This window comes from Falco punctatus (assembly GCF_963210335.1).
Source record: "Falco punctatus genome assembly, chromosome: 5".
Lineage (NCBI taxonomy): Eukaryota > Metazoa > Chordata > Aves > Falconiformes > Falconidae > Falco > Falco punctatus.
In genome coordinates, this window is record NC_137584.1 from 6738352 (window position 1) to 6763791 (window position 25440).

Genomic DNA, 25440 nt, shown 5'->3' on the forward strand with positions numbered 1-25440 from the left:
CAGATGTCATAATAAATGACAATAGATTCAATAGATGAATTAAATAGTTCATCTATTTAAATGTCTTGGTTGGAATTGCTGAGCATTGGCTGAGGCATTGGTTCCATGTACCAACTTATGTAGAATGTAAAAATGCACGATGGTTCTTAAAATCCGTGAGAAAGGAAGAAAGGGGGGGGGAAGTGTTTTTTACTATATCTAATATGAGGGGGTAGGGAATGGTATTATCACATAAAATAAGTCCACAGCCTTTTCTTTGTATTGGCTGAATGAACTAGATTCCTACGTGACTTCTGAACATAGGTTACAGAAAAAGTTAGCTGCCTGTTTGGCACTACAGGTAACTTTAAGAATGAAAGTCGGTTCTCTGTAAATTGGTAGCTGCTTGTGGTGAACGTCAGTGAAGACCTGAAAGTTTCAATAACTGAGGTTTTAAATACAAAGGCCAAGGCTGTGATGGTGAAACATGGAGGGACCGTTTGCATTTCACTTTCCTAGGATTTTGGGTCAAGAACTCCTAATTGCACCACGTGTTTTATTAACTTGTAGTGATGCTTGAAGCCTATTCAGTTTTGTTGGGATAGGTCTTGCCAAATTTGGATTTTGTTGTTTGGTTGGTTTTTGTTGTTTGGGTGGGGTGTGGGGGGCAGGTTTAACATCATTTTCTCCTGGGCTCTGAGGTAATTTATGTGCCTGTTGTTGCAGAAGTAGCCTGAGTTTGGATGACTTCAGGTAAGTCTGTCTAACACTTGATAAATGTTGTGTGTTAGTTACGCTGCATCTATCATCACTGCATCACACGGCCTTTGTAACAGCAAATAACTGTCCATTTTATTTGTAAACAACATGTCAATGTCTTCTCTGAACTAAACTGCATTTCTCCCCATGAAAAGCTTTACTACTCATGTCCTCTTCACAAGTGTTTAGAAATTGGTTAATTACTAACTTCAGAAGTTTGCGGTATGTTAATATTGTTTGCTGTTAACGATTTGTTGCTAATAGTTTTGAAATAGATTTGTGTAACTTGAAGTTTGGGTTTTTTTTTTCTGTGACTGCTAGCTGCTCCAAAATTTTCTTTACACCATGTCACATTTCCAGATCCAGTTTAAGGTTTTACTACTTAACCGCTTTTTTTGTCTTGCACAGCTGTATCCAGGATGATTGTTGCCTAACATTGCATGCAAATATAACCTTTTTATGAATACTATCAAGCACTCAAAGCCAGCAGTTCCCCAAATTAGTTCTCTCTGCAGCTTTTCTTGACTATTATAAGTTTGATTACAACATGTGCTATTTTTTATATATATATTCGCTCTAGGTAGTGTGTGATCACTCATTAATGCCTTAATAGCTGTTCAGTGGTGTTTTCTCATTATTGGTGTGCCTCTTTAGATACATGATATCCAAACTTGGAAAACAATTTTTTGATTATAGACTTTTCTTTAGAATTTATTAGAGCATCAGTATTACTTATATTACTTGTACTGTTCTTGAGTCTTGAGGGAAATTTATCAACCTCATTTTACAGGTTAGGAATCCAGGTATATAGACACTTTTTATCTTTCATGTGCCAGTTCAGTGTATTGAGTTATAACTTGCTAGACTGGAGCAACAAGGAGTACTTGAGGCATAAGTGCCGTTCATTGATTTTTAAGTGCAGCTGTATGCGCTCAGCATTTCTCCTAATTGGATGTAGGGGTTTCAGTCAGCCGAAACAACTTGTCTGGTACTTCTTGACCCGCGGAAGTTCACAAAAGCATTCTTCAGCTGCATGTCCGTGGCTGATCACTTGTGAAGATCTGTTTAGTGCACTGAATGAGGCAGGGAACCTGTAGGAAATTTATTTCACAACCATGCACGATTACAGAATGCCACAGGGCACAGTGGCACTAACGCAACATTTGGTCTGCAATTCCCAGCTGTACAGTGAACAATAATTGTAATTTTTTAATGTTGGGTATGTGTGACTTCTGGAGTGTTTTAAGGGGGGGGGGGGGGGGGAAGGAAAAATGGAAAAATGCATAAATGCATTCCAACCTCTTGTCACCTCCTTCATCAGGAATACTGGAACCTGTAAACTCTCCACTCGGAACCCTGCCAAGAAAGCAGTGACAGAATAATGCTAACAATAAGAAAAGTCCAATAGCGCTGTAACATGAATCAGCACTAGGGCGAGTGGGATACGTTTTCCAGCGCGTTTTGTGCATATATTTGTTGACAGGTCTTTGAAAAACTTTGTCTCTATTCTAAACCGGCCATGTCCTCTCCTCTTTCTTCCCTCATGCCTTAAACTTGATCATATTCTATTACCATCTCTTCCCTTCTGCTTTGCCCCATATTCTTTCACCTATTTTTACTTAGCTGGTGAATCTATTAGGGTTTTTTGTGCGTTTCTTTTTTTCTTGCTCAGCTTCGTCAAAATTTTTATCATTCTGTTTGTCTGTCCATCTCTAATATCCACAGATTTTTTTTTCCTTGCTTTTCTAATCTGGTTTGTGCTCTGCATGCTTGCTCGAAGGAGTGGTTTGGCACAAATCCTTGTTCTCTCCATATGTTGTTCAGCATGTATCTCTGTATCCTCTTATTTACCAGTGTGTGTTCTGAATTTGTGTCTTCCTGTGAAGAGAATCCCATCACAGTTTGTCGCTTTATGCCTTTTCCAGTTTAGGATTGCTCTGTATTCCTTAGGCATAATCTTTGGGCTCAGCACGGGGTGGCTCCTAGCTTGTGAGGCTGAGTCCTGGCCCCGTCCTGCTCAGTACTGTCAGTACTGCAGTTACAGGCAGAGCTGTATTCTGCCTTCAGCTGGAGCGTGATCAGTGCAGGCAAGAACGGATCTGACCCTGGAGTACTCAGCAAATCTTGGAGCTTGTGCAAATTAATCAAAATTCTGAAAACTGCACAAGTTTTCACAGGAGCAATGAAAACTTCTTTGAGTCAAGCCAGAGGTCTGAAGTATTAACCTTCTAGAAAAGCTGTCTACTTTTGTCTGAATAAGGTTTGTATTTTGCTAGCCCAGTGTTAAGCTCCTGAACAAGATTCAGGTAGGTCCCCAATATGAAAAAGTTCAGTTCAGCACAGTAACATGTAGAAAAAGTTGTTTAAAAATTGGGTTAAATTGTTCAAATGTGGATACAAACAGCCAAGCAACCTTATTTTTGCTTGGCAGAGATAAGTAAGATAGATGGTGCTTGTCTGCTTTGGAGCTGATGATAATATGAGACGGAAAAAGCAAACACTTTTGTGAAACAGTGGATTGCTTATGCAATTTTAGTCATGTACACAGTCTGGGTAAAATTATAAACAGGAAGATTGTTAGTAACACGCACATGCACATTTTGAGTCAGCAGTTGATGTTGTCAGCCTGCTTTTATGGGTGTTGAAGATGCTTTACCTGCTGTTCTCTTCTGCTGTTTTGTTGATACTACTGTTCAGTAGTGAATAATTCTTTGTTTTAAAGGAAAAAGAAACACTTAGTAATTTAGAGGACAAAAAAATATCCTAATTGTGCTTTTAATCTCAGTAGTCTATAAAGTTCTTTTGAGTCTTTGATTCTGCAGTTCACTGTATTGATTTTTAACCCACCTATCAACTGTATTTATTGAATCACTGTAAGTAATCTCAAGCCGATTCTGTATTCAACAAAAACATTTTTCTTTCCAGAATTACTAGCATTTCTACATAAGCAATAATCTTCACTGTCAGGCCTTGTCTAAGGGTGTAAGAACTCTATAAAATCTGTTCTCTCAGTAAGGAGTGCGGTTCCTGCCCTGTTATCTTTCTTTTTCTATACCTTGTTGCTTTTTGGATGCTTTGTCATAAGTGGCAAGACTTTAAAAAGTCTTCATCTTTCAGTCAGACTGGCTCTTCAAGCCAAGATTCTGCAGTTGCATCTGTTTTCTGTCACGCTCAGTCTTGCGCCTTGCACATTCCTCTTGTCTGTCCCTAATGCTTGAAAGTCGAGGCCGATCTTAAATGATACATGCTTGTAAAATTCTGGGATGGTTATTTTTTTAAAAAAAAATGCATCTAACTACACCATTTACAGTACTTGGCAAGAGTGGATAAATACTTAAATATGAGTACATGGAAAAGGACAGAGTTGCTGACCTTGGTCACATGAAACCTGTAGCAATACCACAGTTTCTGCTGTCAAAACAAAAGTGCTCTGCATAGTTAATTGTTTATTCTGTGTCCTGCATTACTAGGGTACTATTATAAGAGTGTTAATGTTTGCTCATGGTTAAGCACATGAGAATCCCTTATCGCTTAGAAGTGTAATCAAGAAATTTTGCTGATCGATAAGAGAACAGATTTGCCATGAATTAATTTCTGTTTAAGTGGAACTGTAAATATATTGGCTACTTGTTTATACAGTTGTTCCTCTTATCTGCAAACGAAGTGCAGTGGCCTGCTTAGCAGCTGTGTAATAATATGCCTTGTGTTGTGAACTCTGGCTCCTGTAATCCTAGGACCACACAGAAGAGAGGAGAATCATTTGGAATCAGCAGAATAGGCAACAAAATAAAAGGTGTATTCAAGAGTTCCGCGATGGAAGGAGCTATGTTGCCTAATTATAACTTAAATGAAGGAGAAGATGACTTTGTGAGTAAAAGCTTTAAATTTGTCTTTAAGTAGTCATTGTTGTTGGTTGGTTGTTTGGGTTTTTTTTCTTATTTTGAGAGTATTATGTTTTTGCCTTTTCTGTGGTCTGACTTCACTGCAGGGTTTTCATATGCTGGCTTTTGGTTAAGTTGCCTTGTTTTCCCTGTATTCATTGACAAGCCAAGGCCACATCCCCAGGTGGTACGCCTCTTGAGGTTATTGCTTTAGTACAGAGAACTACTAAAAGTAGTGGTGTTGTCACTGGAATCGGGAATAAGAAAACTCAACACCAATGTAGCACTGAGAAGCAGGCATTCCTTTATTGCAGCACTGGATGCATGGGGGATCGCTCCACCCAGCATGCGTGCCATACGCTTCATTCAAACAAGATTATATAGTCCACACTTAGATTTAGGCATTACATTTCTTGGAAAAATCATACATATTCATTCAGTAGGTGGTACTAGGTAATGAGCATCACACACACTCATTACAGGTATGTTAGAGTCTTCTAAGGGGTCTCAAACAATAGCTGATCCTATAGTTACAGCTGACCGATCAGTGAACCTTAATTTACTTCCCTTATACGGGGAGTCCAAGTTTGTTTCATTAGTGACCTATTGATTTTTAACCCACCTATCAACTGTATTTATTGAATCACTGTAAGTAATCTCAAGCCGATTCTGTATTCAACAAAAACATTTTTCTTTCCAGAATTGCTAGCATTTCTACATAAGCAATAATCATCACTGTCAGGCCTTGTCTAAGGGTGTAAGAACTCTATAAAATCTGTTCTCTCAGTCTCCTCAGCCACTGTACAGCCTCGTCAGTGACCATAAGCTTTAAACAACTCTTGGCCTCTCGGCATAAAATTACACAGCCAGGGTTGGTTAGCAGTCTCTTGATAGTGGTTATACTGAAACAAACAATATAGTTGCAGAGCTAAACCAGACTATTCTACATTGTTAACGGTGTCAGATATTTTTGTAAGCAATTAATTTTTCTCTGAAAACTTACCATGCCATTTTATAATTCTGGATAATAAGGTATGTGTAGGACTGCATGCATGGCTGTTCATGTGAAGCTTGGCGTTAAGACCTTAAAGCCATAGATAAAATAGTGGAGAAATTGCTGTCAGGTTGGTCTGTGATGCAGTGTTTTCTCTTTAGACCGTGAGCCAATAGTCCTTTCTCATTTGTTGTGGGTTTCTCCTTCAGTTAATGTTTTCTTTCAGGCCAAGCAGCAGTGAATAGAGCCAGTGGTAGAATTGTTGTGTGGCACATTGGTACCTGAAGCACAGTTGGGGGACAAATGGAAAACTTTAAAAAGGGAAGAGGAGGGAATTAGTCCAAAGTTATTGGTAGTCATGTATTTTTTACAGTGTATCTGTCAATTCAACCCATTGTACCTGTTCCTGACAAACAAAACTTAGGTGTTTATCACCTTGATGAACTGCTGGCTCATTTTCCACAGCCTAAAGATAAAAGTGTAAGTAGGAGTTTATATTATTCACCTTGTTCCGAATTGCTTTCAGAAGAGGGTGGGAAAGACTCAGCAACTTAGAATTCTAGGTAGGTTTAGGTTTTTTCTTTAGGAGGAAAAAAAAGGCAATTTTCTGTACAGGCTAAATGTTTATATAAGTCATATAAACTACATAAGTTTATATGTTCTAAGCTATAAAGTTCTAAGGGGGCAGAACTGTTGCAATTTCTTAAGACAGTTAAGTTCTTGTAACTTCTCTTTGAGGCGAGATTCTAATGAAAATGGTTTAATTTTGCAGCATTGCTGTTGTAGATTTTGCTAGCCTAAGGGCATGGAAGTATAATTCCCCTATAGTAGAGGAATTAGTAGAGGTGTAATTGAAGCAGTAGAGCTCAGGGAAGGAACATGGTTGTTGCATCAGAGTACAAGAAGTTAGTTGTGAGAAGTTGCTGAATTCAGCAGAAGGGACAGACGCTATAGACTGTAATTTCTACAAAGGAAGGTTTTCAAATTGATAGAATGGTTTTACTTTAGGCAAGAACGGAAAGGTTTAAGTGCAGCATTGTCTCAGATACCTTCATTCAATAAAGGGAGGGTGTTACATTTTTACTAAAGCCTCTTTAGACATAAAGTTTGAGAAATACCTAAATCCCTTCGCTCCCTAAGTGTGGATGGGAAGGAGGATTGTTACCAAACCCAGTCCAGAAGTCAGGTGAGGGACCTGGTGGAAAGAGGTTATGAGCACGTGAAGCTTTGCTTATGATTAAGTACAACCGTAGAAGGGCTGAGCGAGGAAGGCAGGCAGGGCGGTTATGGCCCCTTTATGAGCAGCTCAGGAATGACTGATCCCCTCCCTGCTTTAAGCCCTATACTGATTCTGCAGTGCTGGGAATACAATCAGTGTATCAACTGATAGGATAGTCCAGTATATGAAACTAAATAAATGGGAATAAACCAGAATCGCAAGCAGCGGTAAATTAAAAGAAAGAAAGAATCAATACGTAGGCAAGAGTTTCAATCGAGTCTGTGCTCAAGCATTTAGTTTAGTCAAAAACTACAGAGTTGGGTAAGTCTGAGTGCTTCAAGAATGGCCTTGCAGTTCTGCAAGGAGGTCCTAGTGGAGACGGTGTATTTATTGCTAACGCAAATACACAACAGTAGCGCAGCCCTCATAGAATGAGGGAGTGAGTGCACATGGCACCCAGCTCGTGCTGCCCCATCTGCAGAAATTCAGCTGTTCTTGACTTGCAGTTGCTCTCCTGAAATGTTGTTCTGCTGTTTCTATCCAGTGGTGACAACCATGTAAAGCCTGGGGGAGGGGGAAAATGAGGGTAAGACCTCATACAGAAGACTCTCTAGATGTAAAGCTACCTGATGACCCTGTTGTTGCAATTTAGGGAACGTCTGTCCTGTTTATTCCCTTCTTCAGTGCAAGTTTGTCATGCAGTTTGTGAGCCCTAATTGTTCATTCCAGGGTGGGTTTATTTTTGTTGGCTTTGTGAAAGAGGTTTAGCTCTCAAATTGTGAACCACCTGAGCTGAGTGTGGTCTCTGTGTAGCAGCAACTGAAACCGTTCTTCGCCTGTCACAGTTTCTCTTTTTATTAAATAAATCAGGTAAGTGGAAGCAAAAAGGGTGTTTTGAAAAGAAGAGATTCAGTTAGTGGATCTACGGAGGTGCATTTTGGAAGACAGCAGGTCCCCAGTGTAACCGGTTTAAGGATCATTTTGGTATGCTGCAAAGCAAAACAAAATTGGACAAGGGTTGCTCATGTGTGTTGAACCAGTTGTGCTTCAGCTGCAGTTGGGTCATGATGATGTGAACATTGTAGTGCAGACGGCCAAAATCATTTCAGGGGTGCTGTATTGCATTGAAGCGTTAATCAGATTATCCCCATACAGGTGAATTTGTTCGGCCACCTAGGCTTGGCCTTTGGGGGGAATTTGGCTTTAAATTATGAAGTTAAGGGAAAAGGACTTGAAAGTGGGATTCGTGCTTTCCAGTTTGCTGTACTTTCACGCTGTAAATTTGTATGTTAGAATCTCCTGTTTTAACTGCAGCAAGTGGCAGTACTCTCAAGCCTTTATGTGAGACTTACTAAAATGATGTACTTGTGAATTGTCCCTTAACTCTAACCTGTCTCTACGTTACAGACTTAATAGCTGTGTAAATTGTGGCTGGAAGAGCAGGGTGTTGGCTACTGCGGCAGGCACAGGCAGGGTGATGGGCTTCGACGTTGCTTCTCGTCAGGCAGTGACTGCCTTCCTGCAGGGTTGTGATGTCTTAGGAGCCCTTGTACTGGCAGCAGGCTAAATTAGATTCAAAAAAAATTCAGTTTTATAAGGGAACAGGACTAGGTTGGTTTTTTTTTCACCTGCTGTCTATGCTTGTGAAAAGACTGTTCCCCAGTGCATCTTTAGCGAGGGCTATATCTCCCCACAGGTTCTTCATTCTGCTTTAAATTTGTCATCTATTTGAGTCTAAGGCCAGCCCTACCCTTCTTTCTCACGGATGCTGTCTCCTCATTTGCAAAAATTATTTTTACTCCTTTGGGTCGCGGTTTTTAATTATTCTTTTTGTTGTGTGCGGTGAAGGTGACAGTTGGGCTAAGCATTGTTTGGAGAAATAAATAGCTTTTCAAGAGCAGCTGTTCAAGCTACATTTTTCATTTCAGATATTTAAGATACTCTTTCCGTTGCTGGTCGTCCTAAAAGCTTGTTAGCACTGCCTTTGTTGTTGTCTGGGTCCTGAGAACTGGGTGCGCTGTGTGATGTGTGATGGGTAGCTGGGTGGTTCATACCGGTGGGCAGCTCAGCCTGGCTGTGATGAGCAGTGTCAGGACTGTAAAACGAATGTCGGCGTGGTGCTGGGACGGGAGTTCAAATCTGAAAGAATTTCTTCGTTGTTCACGTGGCACTGGTTCTAAGGTCTGCTTGCATATGGAAAAATTAGCGTTGTTTTTATGGCGTGGAGTCTGAGTTTATGAACTCTATGCGCCGGAGCTTCCCTGCGTGCAGCCAGCGAGGATTAGGGCCACGCCGCTTCCGCGGGGCGTCTGTTTCTGGGGTTGGGGTGCTGAAACTGGAGCTGATGGGGGATGAAGGAACACTCGTGATGGCTTACAGCTCTGGGCTGCAGGACTGATTCAACCCTAATCCTGGCTGTGTTGCACCTTGCAGAGCAAGTCAGATTGATGTGCCCACGGCATACTCCGTTGCACTCGGCTGTGGGGGTGGGAAACCTGCTAGCTTGGTGCACTGGTGGCTTCTGTCTCTTGTTGCGTTTAGCTAGCTTCTTGGCTTGACGTTAGTAAGCTCCGTTTGGGTCCTAGTATCCTGGAAAATGCAGCGCAGCTGAATCTGCACCCAGGCTGGTTCCTGTAGCATTTGGTCTGTGTCTAAGGCCGCCTTCCAGCTCTCTCTTAGTACTTCTGTTACCTCCTGCTCTCTCCCCTGAAGTATCAGACATGGGACTTGATAGAGCTATAAAAACTTCCAGATCTCGCTAAAAGTTTCTAACTTCAAATTAATTTGCAGTGAATCTAAAAATAAAAATTAACCTACATGAAAACTCAATGAATGAAATGGGGGTTTTGTTCTTTTGTTACTTAGTGACACATACTTAAAGGCTTGATTTATGTTTCATTATTGTATAGAAGTTTTTCAAATTTAGACGGTACCAATTAAAATAGAACTGTAGATCTTGATGTTTGAATCTTTACAGATTGAAGAAGGCGTTATGGTGATGGAAGATGATTCTCCTGAGGAGGCTGTTAGTACCCCAAATACACCCCGCAACCTCGCTGCATGGAAAATTAGCATCCCATATGTAGATTTTTTTGATGATCCCTCCTTGGAAAGAAAAGACAGAAAGGAGAGAATTCCTGTGTTCTGCATTGATGTAGAGAGAAATGATAGAAGGGCAGGTATGCTATGTTGTGGATGAATAAATGTAATTTAAAAATAAACTCAGAATATTCTAGTGTGCTGTATTCTGATGGCTGTTGCAGTGTATTTTGTGTACATGTTCTTCTGATTTCAAAATAATGACTTCAAAGTTCTGAGGAGATGTGTTTGAGAGCTAAAATGATCACATTTAGTATTTGCAAGTTGAGAACTGACTCCTTGGCACTAACAATGCCGAAGTTTGAGATTTTTATCTTTCCAAAACTACTGATCCTATGATTCATATTAATAAACACCTGGCATGTTTTTCTTTCACACACTCTGGACTTCGGAATAATGAGCAACAAATGACTTTTACGTAAAACTTAAAATACAGTTCTTAGGAAATGAAAATCTTGTGCTTATTAGGAACCATCCTGGCTTGCAGGTAGTTTATCAGTACCTAGATAGCAATACATCCATATTGAGTGGGGGAAATAGCATCATCCTAGGGCTACACGGATTTGTGTTAGCGAAACTAGTATTTCCGCAATAAGCAGCAATTGTTTAAGTTAGTTAGCGATAATATTCCAGGAGGGAGGAATGACTGGGATTCCAGCTGGGTAGAGGACTATTCAACAAGTGGCATTTACATAAATGATTTGGTTAAAAGTTTTAAAATAGATCTAACATAGCCCTAATAAATTCTGAAGTTGTGCAGCACTCCACTGTTTAGATTTTAGGGATCCCCTAAATGAGATGATCTTTTCCTTGCTAGTACCATATCTGTCTACCAGGTGTGCATTTTAACAATTTAATTACCTGGCTGGGATTTTTTTTTTAACGTTACTGCAATATGAGGGACTAATATCATTGAGGTTTTGCCTCATAATAATCCAGCACATGTTTGCTGTTGCTTAATTTGTCTCTCAAGTGGCATAAAGCACGGTTTACTTTTTAACGTTGGGGTTTTTTGTGTGTGTGTGTGTCCTGTCCCCCACAGTTGGGCATGAACCTGAACACTGGTCTGTCTACAGGAGGTATCTTGAATTTTATGTGCTTGAGTCGAAGCTAACAGAATTTCACGGTATGTTCTCTGTCATCTGGAAAGCCACTTTCCCACTGCTGTGATTATTATTCAGTACTGAGCTGAAATTTAAAATAATGAAATGAATGTTTGCTGCATTACAAGAATAATTTTATCTCCTTGATACCTTTGTTAGGTACGTTTCCTGATGCTCAGCTTCCCTCAAAGAGAATCATTGGCCCCAAGAACTATGAGTTCTTAAAATCCAAGAGAGAGGAGTTTCAGGAATATCTGCAGGTATCAAACTTATTTAGCAAAGAATATTTTAAAACTAATGATACAAAATTAATAACAGAATATCTGATATTTTCTGTTTCCAAGTAACTTGAGTAATGGAAAGGGTTCAAGTGGGCAAATAAAACTTGTTGAAGTTTTCTGTGAGTGAAAACAAATCTTTTGCAAATGACAATATCTATGGTAATACAATGCTCTTTGAATGTCTTTTTGCTATAGAGAAATTAGTTCTTAAAGATTAATTTTAAAGTACTTATGCTTCTTTCCTTCTTTCTCAAAAGAAACTTCTGCAACATCCAGAACTAAGTAACAGCCAGCTTTTAGCTGATTTCCTGTCCCCGAATGGAGGAGAGACTCAGTTTCTTGATAAAATGTTGCCTGATGTGAATCTTGGTACGTAATATACTAGTTGTTTATGCTGACAAATAGTAATACTGTAGATACTGTGATTGAACAATAGAAGTAATGAACAGATAATTCTTGTGTAAGGATATGGATATGGGAAATACGAACTCTGCTCCTTCACATATAGCTCAGCAAGCAAGATATGCTGATACTTCTTCCTTGAAGAAAAAAGACATTTTGAGATGATGGAAAAAAAGTCTTTAAGTAGTTGCTTTTGAATTTTTGTGTCAGCAAGTAAGGTGATAAGATTCCTCTAACAAATTTCATGGTCTGCGTATTGTCTTCTCGGAGATTGTATTCTCAGAGAATTTTGTATTCTCAGAGAAGAAGAAGTATTGTCACAAGCCAAGTCTACAAAAGTCAGTCGTTGTTTACAGGTGTGATGGTATAAACGACTTCTTAATATAAACTGCCTTCGGGTGGTAATTGATTAAAATTTGTTTATTATAATCTGAAAACTGCCATATTTAATATTTCTAGTATTAGCTAGCATTAAGATTTCTTTTAACAGGACCTACTTAATGGAATTTGAGACAGTGGGGGGTTGATGTAGGCAGGCCAAATGGAAATTGAGAAGTTGAGAAATTCTTGATGTAACAGTTGATAATAAATTCAAAAAGTAGACTACGGTGTGACTTTACAGCTTGACTGCTGTGTAGCTGTCTCAGGATAGTGGGCCTGAGCTGGTAAGGTCAACCTCATAGCCATCGTGTCCTCGTGTATTGTAGCACGTGTGGTTTGACACCAGTGTGGTCCAGGAAGGCCATGTCTGAACTGTGCTACTGCTCCTCTGCTTCTCCTGGCCGTGGTGTGAACCTGCTGGGGTGGCCGTTCTCCTGGCGTGCTTACAAAGTTGTTGAATGAGGTGGTGGTGGTCATCCTCCAGTTAAAAGGTTTTGGTTTGTTTCAGACCTCCCCTCTAGATCCCACTGTACATGGTTAAAAAAGGCTTATAATTACGGTGTTTACTGTAATGCGTCTCGTGTCTGAGACTATGCTTCACTTCCATAAACAATTTTATAAAGTCTTGGCATGCCAGTAGGGCTTTTTGTGAGGATGAGGTATTTTATTATTATAATTCGATCATTGTACATACTTTCCGATGTAAGTTCCAGTTTTAATGACATGTAGATAAGAAAAATATTACTGTAAACGTGGTGCTTAAAATAAAACTAATCCTAGACACTTTGATTTTTCAGCATTCAAAGTTACTGTGCTGTATCCTGGCAACCTTAACATAAGAGCTGATTTTTAAGATCACGCTCTAGCCTAATTTGTAAAACTTTACTCACCAGTATTTTCAAGACTGGATCCTTCCAGAATCTCTCCAAATTAGCTGTTCTTTTCAGAGAAAGAGGAGAATCTCAGTTTCTGTGATTTCTTTTGTAATAGATGTTTATGAAGGATGAAGAACTTAAATACAGAACATTTTGCCTATACTGGTGTCATATAGTACTGCTGTTACAATGCTATAGCTATTTGTTTGACCCTCTAGAAAAAATACAAAGGCAGATCTAGAGTACTTTGATTTTTTTTTTTAAGAAATATTCAGATAATCATCAGTATATTTTTCATATTTTAAGTATCTTTTCTTGAAGAGTGCTAAGCACTGAGTTATAAGCTAGATACATGGAAAACTTTATTTTCATAGCTCTTTGTGCCAGAAAAAAAAATACAGATTTTAAAAACTTCTGTATTTTTAAATTAAGTACTAGATAACAAGTACATCAAGTGTAGCAGAGCAAAATGTCTTTTAAGATCAGGCAATGATTAACAAAGTGGGTTTTTTTGTTTCTAATTATAGGTAAAATTATAAAATCTGTTCCAGGAAAGCTAATGAAAGAGGTAAGTCTTCCAATTTGCCAACATTTTAACTTCAGTAACTAATTTTATGTGCTTACTAATGCACAGGCTAGTCAAAAACGTGTTGGAAAGGCAGTGTTTTGTTTTGATTTTTTCTATAATTAGGCAAGTGACAGGTCACTCATATCTTATTTCAGAAGGGTCAGCATTTGGAGCCATTCATCATGAATTTTATCAACTCCTGTGAATCTCCCAAGCCTAAACCAAGTAGGCCTGAGCTCACCATTTTGAGTCCCACTTCTGAAAACAACAAGAAGGTACAGTAAGTCATTGTCCTTGCCCATGCGGCGAGCAAAAAAGATGAGGTTAGCCCCAGCTCTCCATTCCTTCTCACTGTCTATTGTGAGAGTGAGTTCACTGTTTTTCCATGCAACTTTATTCTAGTTAGCGTTTTGGTGAGTAAGTAATTGGTTCTACATACATTTATAGGTGTTCTTTTTTCTTTTCCCAAAAGCAATCTGTTTTGGTGTGGGGAGCCATTTGCTGTAAGTGGATGGAAAGTTTCAGACTTCAGTACCTATCCTACAGAGCCATGATTGTTGCTTAATGATGGGCACTCAAGACACATTGCCTTGGGGGATGCTGCAAGACAGTTCTGTGATCAGATCCTCAGTACCTATGCTGAAATTGTACTACCAATTTTGACTAGCAGAGGCGTGTATGCATAAGGAATTCATGTGCTGACTGCTTTCTCACTGATTTCCCATCTCTCAGTTTAGCCAGAGCACAGGTGCTTACTCACACAGTAACTGTAATTATTAGATACCTGGTAATCCCAGGTTGTGCTGTGTTATGGTCTCTGCTGAGTTTTCCCATGCACATTGTGAAATTCATCCCTCTTGCTAATTTGAAAGAGTTTTCTCTTTCTCAAGTCCACCCACACCTGGGAAGAGCTTTGTGCCAGGAGCCAGCACGCTGCGCCATTTACATCTTGTCATTTCTCGGATTTGATCTGTAAGCCGCGCTGGTTTCATCTGCCAGACCATTTTAGCTCAGATCAGTGATGCTTTTTAGAAGCAAATATCCTGATCATCTCCGCTTATCCCATTTTCTGTCATACTAGGGAACTGTCTTAGAACTTATTAACTGAATTTATTTCAGATGAGGATAAGCTGGAAAGTACTGTCTTAGGAATGCAGGCACCAAGGGTGTTCTGTCCAAAGGCCAGACCAGATGTAGACTGAGGTAACACCCCTCCCTGCACCTCCCAAACACATGTGGCACAGACTTCAGTTGTTCAGTTACAGAGTCACAGCATGGTCGGGGTTGGAAGGCACCTCTGGGGATCATCTCCTCCAGCCCCCTGCTAAAGCAGCTTCACCTGAGCAGGTCGCACAGTCACATCCAGGCAGGTTTTGAATGTCTCCAGAGAAGGAGACCCCACAGCCTCTCTGGGCAGCCTGTTCCAGTGCTCTGTCACCATCAGAAGTTCTTCCTCATATTCAGGTGGAACCTCTTGTGTTGCCGTTTGTGCCCGTTGCCCCTTGTCCTGTCCTGGGCACCACTGCAAGGAGCCTGGCCCCGTCCTCTGGACACTCACCCTTAAGGTATCTGTAGACACTGACCAGATCCCCTCCCAGTCTTCTCCTCTCCAGGCTACACAGCCCCAGCTCTCTCAGCCTTTCCTCACAAGGGAGATGCTCCAGTCCCCTCACCATCTTCGTAGCCCCCCGCTGGGCCCTCCCCAGCAGTTCCCTGTCTCCCTTGAACTGGGGAGCCCAGGACTGGACACAGCACTCCAGGTGTGGCCTCACCAGGGCAGAGCAGAGGGGGAGGATCAGCTCCCCTGACCCGCTGGCCACGCTGCTCCCAACGCCCCCCAGGGTCCCATGGGCCTTCTTGGCCACCAGGACACACAGCTGGCTCATGGGCAGCTTGCTGTCCCCCAGAACCCCCAGGCCCTTCTCCGCAGAGCTGCCTTCCAGCAGGTCACCCCTGGCCTGTGCTGGTGCATGGGGTTGTCCCTCCCCAGGTGCAGGACCTTACACTTGCCTTTGTTGAACTTCATCAGGTTCCTCTCCTCCCAGCTCTCCAGCCTGCCCAGGTCTCTCTGAATGGGAGTGCAGCCTCCTGGTGTATCCACCACTCCCGGTTTTGTTCAGCAAAGTTCTTCAGTTTCACTTCTGTTGTGCCGTGTGATATCTTCGTGAAGATAAAAGCACTGTGCGGTAGCCTGGCGCCCTTACCTCCTGGTGATGGAGATGAATGTCTGTACCAGGATTGTCTGAGCTACCTGTAAGGAGTCAGTAACGGCATCAGGCAGGCAGCTGAAGAGACGAAGGTTCATGCTTTCTGAGTGCCCATCTGTGAGAAGGGCATGTTATTTCATAGCAAGAAAGTTCTTCAGCACAGAATTTTTTGGTAAATGCTAGAGTCAGTTTCCAGCTGATGCTTGTATACCTCGTTTGACGCAGATCTGTTTATTCTAGTGTCAACGTGCTGGAGTCTGCTGGGTGTACAGTACACTTTGCCTGGTGCTTGTGCTGCCAACTGTTGCTGTGCCTAGGGTACACCCAGGCTACCTCATCATCAAAGCACTGAGTAAGAAGTGCCTGAAAGTCTGTGGAAGCTTGAGTTCAATTAGAAATGAGCCTACTTCTCTGAGAGGCTGTCTACGTGCTGCTGCTTTTTGAATATTCCTGGTGTGTGTCTATCTTTGTACGTTTTAAACGGTGGTGGAAAACCTTCTAGTTAAAAATTCATAATGGACATGAGTAGTGAACCTTAGTACAGCCAGTAGCATCTGAATTTTGTCCTGTATCAGATCTACTAGATTGAAAGAGTTACCAACCTCCGTGGTTAAAATAAGTGAACGAAAAACCCTGCTTCCTGCTCCTAAGGGATGCCAACTGGATTTTTGGCTTTCTCAGCTATGTTTCTGTTCTGAAGGTCTGTAGAGAAGCTTGATCGTCTTCTGAACATAGTTTTGTCAGACTTGCTAGAATAGGTCAGGACTTCTAAGCTGACGCAGATTTTGCAAAATATACCTACAAAGGCATTGTTCTGTTGGCTTGTGATGACCTGCCAACAGCAATAAAAACTGCTTTTGGAACACCAACAATGTAGTGTGTGTTTTGCGTAGTTACTCAGAGGAAGACACAGTTGGTTTTCAATGCACTAACTGATGTGGTTGAAACACGACATACGTTCTTTCTTCTTACCGTTCTGGTATAGTCATCTGTACTTTGCAGATAAGCAGGAAAAACAGTGGAGAGGTTCACACCTCTGGCTGTGGTTATTATTCATAATTGTGGTATTGCTTTTATCAACTTCCCACCTATGCTGGAATGTATGGGCGTGGATTTGCATATGCATTCACTGAGTGTTGAGGAACATTTCTCTTTTTTTTTTTTTTTTTGTTAGGCGCTTTATGTAAGCATTCACACTTACTTTGCTAGCTTTTCCCACGGAGGTACAATAGATAGCCTAGCGTACCAGGGATTACTTTGGTCTCTTTCTTAATACAGGCCTTGTATCTTTCACTTGCTTCAAGAGCTTGGCTTCCATTACTAACGAGTACTAATCTGTGGAATTTCTTCATTGAAAGCCCGTTGAGAAAATTTCATGTTTATAGTCACAGTTACCGTTTAAAGATACGAATATTGATAGCATTGGAAGCTTGTCTTGCTTGCCTTTATTTAGTCTATTTGCAACAGTATTATATCACATCTCAAATGTTAACATGTGCGGAAACATTTGAAAGCAAAATCCCATCCTTATCTGAATTGTGAATGTAATCTCAACTTCTGTATTAAGTATCTAATTGTAAGTTTTTCACTTGGCTTTCCTCTGAGCCAAAAATCCTGGAAAATGCAAAACACCTGAGCAGAGATGTGATGCCACTTGGTTATGGCTGTGGCGTCCTTCAGACATGCATTAATAATGACTGTGAATACACACTTGTACTGGAATAGTGCCAAGTATGCATTTTATTAAAAACTGCTCATTGGCTCAGTAATTTTGGCATGCATTGATCTGCTGTTGCTTTCTAAAATGCCATGTGCAAGAGTCTAAGCTTTCAAAGCTTGACAATGATCAAGGAACCATTATATTTAAGGTGCAAGACATTATCCGTGTGCAGAGGTACATACATAGTTCAAGAGATGCTGCTACTTGTTTGGGGTGAAAGTTGAAATAACTTGTGGAAGTCAAAAAGCTTTGCCCTAAGATAGCCTTCACGTTTGATTTTTTTTTTTTCTTCTTTTTTTTTAGTATAAACATAGAGCTCACCTGCTGGACTGCTGTCAATGATTCGGTCTGGGCTGTACGCAGTCTGAAACTAGAGCTATGTTACACGACGGGCTGCTTTGAGTTGGCTCAGTGTGTATTGCCTCTGTCAGGTCATGGCGTGTATCTAAAAAATAAATGAGGTTCTTGTTTAAGTTACAGTAATTGAACTGAGATTTACCCAGTATCCTAACTTCAGTATTGAGGAGGATTTAGACGTTTTATAACAGGGTGTTTTAAACAACATACCAGGGATGCTTTTATAGTAGGCATGAATAATTATGTGTTCTTTTTAGGTTTGTTGCATTCCTGGATAACGGGGTATTAACCGTATTTGCTCTTTCGTGTAATTTACCTAAGAAGTTGGTGGTGTTTAGTTTGAGTGAACTTGTGAAGATAATGCCAGCAGTTCAGCACTTAACAAAAGAGAGGGCCTGAAGAAGTGCAAGTCAAAACCTGAGTTTTGCCAGATCTGATGTATTTTTTTCCCAAGAGTGCAGAGCATTCTGGTTAGAGACTTGGATAATTCAGAGCCTGTTGTGATTTTGGTGTTTTATGGCCTTATTTCTTTCAGGGTGAATTGCTCTACAGGAAGCAAACCACATACTAACAAATTCCTTTCCTTTCCTTGGAACTATTTTTAATTTGGGAGTGATACAGAAAAATCTGTGTCAGTAGCAATCATCTCAACCTACGCAACACTATAATGACGCTGCATTTCTTCTAGTTCTGGGATGGTTTTTTAGAAGCTTGGCGTAAACTTTTGATATTTCTTTTCGTAATACAGAGTATTTTGTATAAATTCTTTTTTATCTTTAGATCAACAGGTTTGAGGACAAGGTAATTTAAAGTAAACTGTTAATGGTGATGGCTAGGTATTGTTAAATGCGGAGAGCCTCAGGATTCAGAGAACTCATCCTTTCCAGCTGCTGGAGCCCACAGACTTGGCAGGAGGAATGCAAGGAGTACTGCCTAGGTGCTGTGGGACTCCGTATGGGATGCAGGGAAGAGCCTCTTGGGATTTTACAAGTATTATAATGATGTATTTTGGGGAAGAACCAAAGGCAAGGAAATGGAGGGATCATGGTGTTAGGAAAATGGGAATATAGAAGGAGAAGGGAATAAAATGAGAAATGGGATAAATGGAAAGAAACCCGAACTTTGGCAGCTTACAAAGATTCATGAAGTTTTTGCTATAAATCATCAAGCTGGCAGGGGAAAAAAAAAAGTTGGATATTTTGTCCAGAAACCATTGTATTTATTTCAAAATGTAAGCCAACAGGAAATTTTAGGAACACTTGGATGTCATAGGGTTCTGCTGTGATTTAAGGTTGACAAACTCCATATCCATTATGCCCCTCTTTGACAGAATGGGGTACTTCAAAGGAATCAAAGCCTGTGATAAAGGTCTAGATAAATGAAGGTATCGGGAGCAAAAGGGCTCACACATTAATCTCTTGGACACCCCGCTGATTTGGTCCGAGTCCAGGTATTTTGGTTGTCCGGTATCTTGGCAACATGTGCTATGCTCTTTGGGTTTTTTCCTCCCACTTAGAGAAGTGAAGAGTTTTAAAACAAACCAACCAACCCACCCACCAAAACCCAAACCACTCCAAACCTGATTATAGTTCTTTGAAAGCTCCAGGAAAAAGCTACTTCTAATTAAAACCAAAAACCAACAAACAAGCAACTGATGGCTGTCCGTTTGCCTTTGAATGCAATGTTTTCAGTCTTATGTTTCTATTTTTAGCTTTTCAATGATTTATTCAAAAATAATGCAAACCGGTCTGAGAATACAGAAAGACGACAAAATCAGAACTACTTCATGGAAATGATGACTGTAGAAGGAGTCTATGACTACTTAATGTATGTTGGTAAGAAGTGATTTCTCTTAATTAGTCCTGTCCTTCCTGCCAATTACGAAGTTCACATTCTTTGGTAAGAAATAAAATTCTGTTATAGTACTCATACATAACTCAGCACTTGCAAGCTTAACGCTACACAACTTAGGAACATTGTCATTCTTTAAAAGACTTTATTGCTGTGCTAAAATATCGTCATTCATTATTGCTCGGTTGTTTTGTTGTATTTCTTTCTGCATCTCGAGAGTATGAGCTTATGGGAGTAGGTCCCTTCCTTTTTCTCAGATGTGCCTAGGCTGCTCGTACACTCTGGGAACTAATTAATACAAATAGCTAAATGAAGTGTTTGATAAGCGATCTGGAGTATACAGATCTTTTTTTAGTCTCGCACTAACAAAACTAAAATATTTTTTTGGTTGTTTGCAATGTTTTCTTTTTCTATTTCTTCTTCCCCTTTGGAGTAAGTGATTCCTTTATCATCAGTATTAGGAGAACCTTATAAATGCGTGTTACTGTAACTTTGCAGGTAGGGTAGTGTTCCACATTCCTGACTGGCTGCATCATCTCTTGATGGGAGGAAGAATTCTCTTTAAAAATACATTGGAACTGTACACAGACTATTACTTGCATTATAAGTTAGAACAGCTATTTCAGGAGCACCGGTTGGTTTCTCTGATAACACTGCTGAGAGGTTAGTAAAAGTTTACGTCTTTGATATGAAAATACTGCTTTAGTTTCGTATTTGAAAAAACCCTTCTGTTAAATTTCCAAGTACTAAACTTTGCAATGCTTGACTAAAGCTAATGGAGTTTTAGAAATCAAGCGGGCCTTTAAAAAGATTACAAAAGCTCATTGCAGAAAGATGGCGAGTCAGCCGTGTTGTCTGTCAGTGATTACAGAAAAAAGTATTATGAATAGTAATTTGCTAAGGTGTGCAAAACCCAAGAAGAACAGAATAGAAGTGGTTTAGTAAATCAGAGCATGAGTATTTCATGCCATCTTTAAATTACTTCTTGTGTGCACAGTCCCTTTTGTTAATTTTTTTGTTCCCATTGTTGTGGTGGGCTTTTGAGAGGGCTTGAGTCTTCTTGTCCTTCAAATAAGGGCAGGGAAGAGAGGTTAAAAAGAAAGAAAAAAAAAGACCTCAGAACTGCAAAGAAGTATTATCTGACTGCAGTCTGATCTAAACAACACGTCCGGCCAAAGCTCTGGAATCAAGATGGCTCTGTCCTTATCAAGCCAAAAAGAAAGCTTGTGAAAGACAAAAAAAGGACAGGAGTAAGTCTTTAAAACTGAGCGCCTAATATTTCTGATGAAGCGATTCTTGGTTTATCATTCGTAGGTAAATCTGAATTTTTTGGTAGTTCCAGAGAGCGTTTTAGCAAAAGTTAGTAAACAATATAGCACAACTGTATTGTTTGTGGTTTTGAGAGTATAAGGGAAATTGTACGAAAGGAGATCATAACTAACCTAAAGTAGAATTGATCCAAACGTAGAAGATAATACTTTAAAAATTGGAAAAGAATGGAAACCAACTGGCAAAAGATCATTGTCCCCCACACAGGTGGAGTATTCTGGATTCGATCAGGCTAATGTAAGCAAAAGACTACTCTCCGGCAAGGCTAGAATTCTTTTCCAGTCAAGATCATACAGAAAAGCAGCTCAGCTTCAAAGCTGGTTGCGTGTCAGTGACGTGAGGCTGCCTAAAGACTTTGTTTTGTGTCTTCACTGCAGATGCTGTGTTCTGTGAGAATACTGAACCTCGCTCTCTCCAGGATAAACAGAAGCGAGCAAAGCAGACTTTTGAAGAAATGATGAGATACATTCCAGGTTCTGTATTTAATGACCCTCTGTATGAGCGTGGTTAATTGTTCAAGCAGATGTATGACCCGGATACGGCCACATTAGCTTTCCAAATCAAACTTAACGCTGCTGAGATTTGAGTTGACTAAAACGCTAGGTGTAGAAACCCAGGGGTCCAGTTTCACTTCAATGTTGCTGACTGAGGTTGTAGCATGGTAATTAATAAAGACGTGATGGAAATCCAGAGCTTTACAAATGTACTCAATACCATAATTTCTTCATCTTTAGAATGGTCCTGTGGTTTGTATTTTTCCCAGATGAAAACTGGGTTAAAAAAGGCACACTGTGAAGCCAGAAGATACAGCTGAGCTCTCCTTATACTGTCTAAACTAGGGAAGAGGGACCCATTTGCTGGATTATTCAGAAAGTAATGAAAAAATTTCAGCTTGTGGTTTATTAAACAATGCATTAGGACACTGATATTATTTAAAAAGTATTAATTACTTAGGTGTGAGCTGTGAAGGAAAAGAAGGATAAAAGGAGGAACCAAAGGAATGTTTGGCTTTTTTCATTTACCACTTTAGATGGATAAAATTTGAACTCTTTTCTTTAAATTAAACTTTTTTTTTAATTACTGTAGTTCTCTAACTGCAGTTGTTTTGTGGTGCTTCCTAATGATTTGTTGTTGGTATCTGGTATAGATTTAATATGCAGGTGCATTGGGGAAGAGGCTAAATACGAAGGCATCAGGCTTCTGTTTGATGGAATGCAGCAACCAGTGCTCAACAAACAGGTAACTCGTAACACGTGAGAAACTCGCCTTTTGGCACAGTTCCTGAAGGGAATGTATGGCTGTAGCAGACGAGTGAGCTCTAATGCAGAGTTAAAACCCAAAAGCACTATTGTTGCCTTGGGAGTGTTCTTAATGTTCTTTTATTTTCTTGTAGTTAACTTATGTTCTGCTGGACATCGGGATTCAAGAACTCTTTCCAGAGCTGAGTAAGGTATGTACTAACTCCGTTCAAGAGCTGCAGAATTCTTCAAGCTGCTAGTGAGTCTGGTCATTGGTGCATTTTTACTGTTGTTCCATTGTAATACTGATTTTAAATCTGGAGGAAAAAAATCTGTATTTAACTAACACGTCGAAGTCATCGAAATCTGGGTTATTTACATTTTGCTCTTTACAAATCAGTCAAGGCCCATTTTGTCTAGCATAGAGCAAGCCTGAGCTGCCTTTCAGTAGAATTGGCCAGAGCAATCAGCGGTCCGGATCTCTGTGCCTGTCTTTTTGACCGATTGTCTCCACTCTGGTTTATCCCTTCCTGATTTAGGAAGTGAATTCTTCATGCAGAGCTCAGGTTAAGCTTCAGCGTTTTTCTTGAGAATATTTGGCAGGCGCATTTCTTCCCTGTGGTTGGGTCACTGCAATGTTAACACCAGCTGCCCAGGTAAAGGAGAAAGAACTGGCACACCACAGTGCTGTACGAGTGCCTGTCATCAGGCTTGGGATCCATCTGATATTTGTGCTTACGTATATCAAACCTTCAGGGGGTTACATAGTAATTTTGCAATTTGGTCTTCATGGTAAGCAGGAGGCATTAGCTAATTAACTAGATAGAAGAACACAACAAACAAAAACCTGCCTCACTTAAACCAGACGTTTGTTTCACGAGCCCCGTGTCCGAGAACCGTGCAGTGCCAGGAGTGGTTCGCTTTGCTGATAAACACAAACAAACCTGAGGTGTCGGAACAAGCCAGGGCGCCTTCCGTTTTCACTCGCACGAGGCCAGCTTGCTGGAAGTCTCACCTGCCTTGCGCAGCCGCTCTGTAGCTGGCCAACTCGTGTCAGGGTTCAAACAGTTAAAAACAAACAAAAGACGCAGCTGACCAAGAGACTAAGGAATGGCCCAGAGACTTGTGTGCTGCAAAACAGACCTGACTTAGCCCTGCTGCTTCACTCCCTGTTTTTGTATCTCGGCAGCTAATAATATATGTATAGGAGCATTGGTCTTTCTTCAGTTGATGCTGAAAAAGCTTGAAGGCTTTGTGTGTTGAGCGTTCAAATCGTCTTTAAAGCACCAGTCAGGCGCAGAGGGTGGTGATCAGTGGAACAAAGTCTGGTTAGAGGGCGGTCACTAGGAGGTATCCCAGGTGTCAGCTGCGGGCCCAGTCCTGTTTAACATCTTCATTAGTGACCTGGGTGATGGGGTGGAGTGCAGGGCTGCTGCTGCCACAGAACTGGGAGAAGCGGCTGGTACACCAGAGGGTTTTGCTGCCGTCCAGAGGGACCTCAACAGGCTGGATAAATGGGCGGACAGAAAGGAGCTTCGTGAACTTCAGCAAAGGAAAATGTCAAGTCCTGTTCCTGAGGAGGAACGACCCCAGGCACCAGCGTACGCTGGGGCCGCCCAGCTGGAAAGCAGCTTGGCAGAAAAGGACCCGGGGGTCCTTCGCGTTGGGCACCACGGTGACCATGAGCCAGCAGCGTGTCGTGCTGCAGGAAGGCAGGTGGTGCCTGGGCTGCGTTAGGAGGAGCGTTGCCAGCAGGTCGGGGGAGCTGATGCTGCCCCTCTGCTCGGCACTGGTAAGGCCGCAGCTGGTGTTCTGTGTCCAGCTCTGGGCTCCTCAGTACAAGACAGACATGGACCTACTGGAGAGAGTCCGGTGAAGGGCCGCGGAGACGATGAAGAGGCTGCAGCGCCTGCCCTGCGAGGAAAGGCTGAGGTTGCTGCCGCTGCTCAGCCTGGCAAAGAGAAGGCTCAGGGGGAATCTCGTCAATAATACGAGTGTCTCAAGAGAGTGCAAAGAGGATGGAGCCCGGCTCTTTTCAGTGGTGCCCGGTGCCAGGACCAGAGGCAGTGGGCACAAAGTGAAACACGGGAAGTTCCCTCTGAACATCAGGAAACACTTTTTTACTGGGAGGGTGACCGAGCCCTGTCACAGGTTGCCCAGTGAGGCTGTGGAGTGGCCATCCCTGGAGATACTCAGAAGCTGTCTGGGCATGGTCCTGGGCCACCTAGAGCTGGTTGCCTACTTGAGGTTTGGATCAGATGACCTCCAGAGGCTCCTTCCAACCCCAGCCATGTTCTTGTGATTGCGTAACTGTGTATATTTAAGGGAGTGAATTTTTTTTTCTTTCAAAACAAAAGAAAGATGATTTAATTTGTATCAGGATTGTGGTTTGTACTGCTTCTTAATCCATCCTTTTGTTCCATGTAACCGACACTAGCAGCAGAGTTGAGGGCTGGGCTCTCCCTGCCCCCTGTGACTGAAGCTGGTGGGAACAGAGGGAGGGAATTTGCTGGCCCAGCTTTCAGTAGAGGAACGGAAAATACTCCAACCAGAAACTTTGGCTGTTTTCCTATTTTCAATGTACTGAGAGAAGTACAGAACAAAGTACTGCTTCTGTGGTGCTTGGCAGTGAGACCTGGCCGTGAGCGTGCTAGGACCGATGGCCTGAGCGAGGCAGCTGCGGGGGGATCGCCGTGAGAAGGGAGATGCAAGGTGGAGAGGGTGTGGGGGAAGGGCAGTGGTTTTCACCTGGAACCCTGAAAAAAAATTTTTTTTCCTCTCCAAATCACTGCCAACTGACTGTGGAGCCACTTGGGAAGGGAATTGTTTCCTCCCAGCAGTGGTAGTGGGGCAGTTTAAAAGTAATGACGGGTTGTCAGTCACCAGTTGTGCTGGGGGAGGGGGAAGGGGAAATCGCTCCAGATTGTCCCCTCCGTTCAGCAGCGACGGGTCCTTTTTGAGTTGCTTGACACCAAAATGTAGTTACGGCGAAGAACAGCAACATACCTAGGTTAGTCAGCATTTAAAGGGAACACTGAGCATCGTGGAAGTTTTGGTTTCAGCACCGCTCCTTCGGCAGGGAGGCAGCGCTGGGAGAAACGGGGAGGTGCTGGTTCGCAGGGTGTCGCTCCGCCGCCCTCCCGTGAGGTGGGCTGTCCTGGGGGCATGTCCTGCTACACGTACCGGTGCTGGATCGC

At 41.5% G+C, this 25440-nt stretch overlaps 1 protein-coding gene across 6 annotated transcripts in view; it reads left to right on the forward strand.

The window, feature by feature from the left end:
* SNX14 (sorting nexin 14) overlaps positions 1–25440 on the forward strand; it is a 64866-nt gene that overhangs the window by 38262 nt on the left and 1164 nt on the right. For 3 of the 6 annotated variants that reach the window (XM_080389321.1, XM_080389320.1, XM_080389317.1), the window contains 13 exons: positions 706–732; positions 4473–4605; positions 9810–10011; positions 10974–11057; positions 11194–11294; positions 11573–11684; positions 13501–13541; positions 13697–13816; positions 19537–19660; positions 20175–20339; positions 21383–21478; positions 22153–22244; positions 22399–22455. In XM_080389321.1, the coding sequence (XP_080245447.1) occupies positions 706–732; positions 4473–4605; positions 9810–10011; positions 10974–11057; positions 11194–11294; positions 11573–11684; positions 13501–13541; positions 13697–13816; positions 19537–19660; positions 20175–20339; positions 21383–21478; positions 22153–22244; positions 22399–22455 (1354 nt within the window). The other 3 variants (XM_080389319.1, XM_080389318.1, XM_080389322.1) reach the window with 3 other exon arrangements.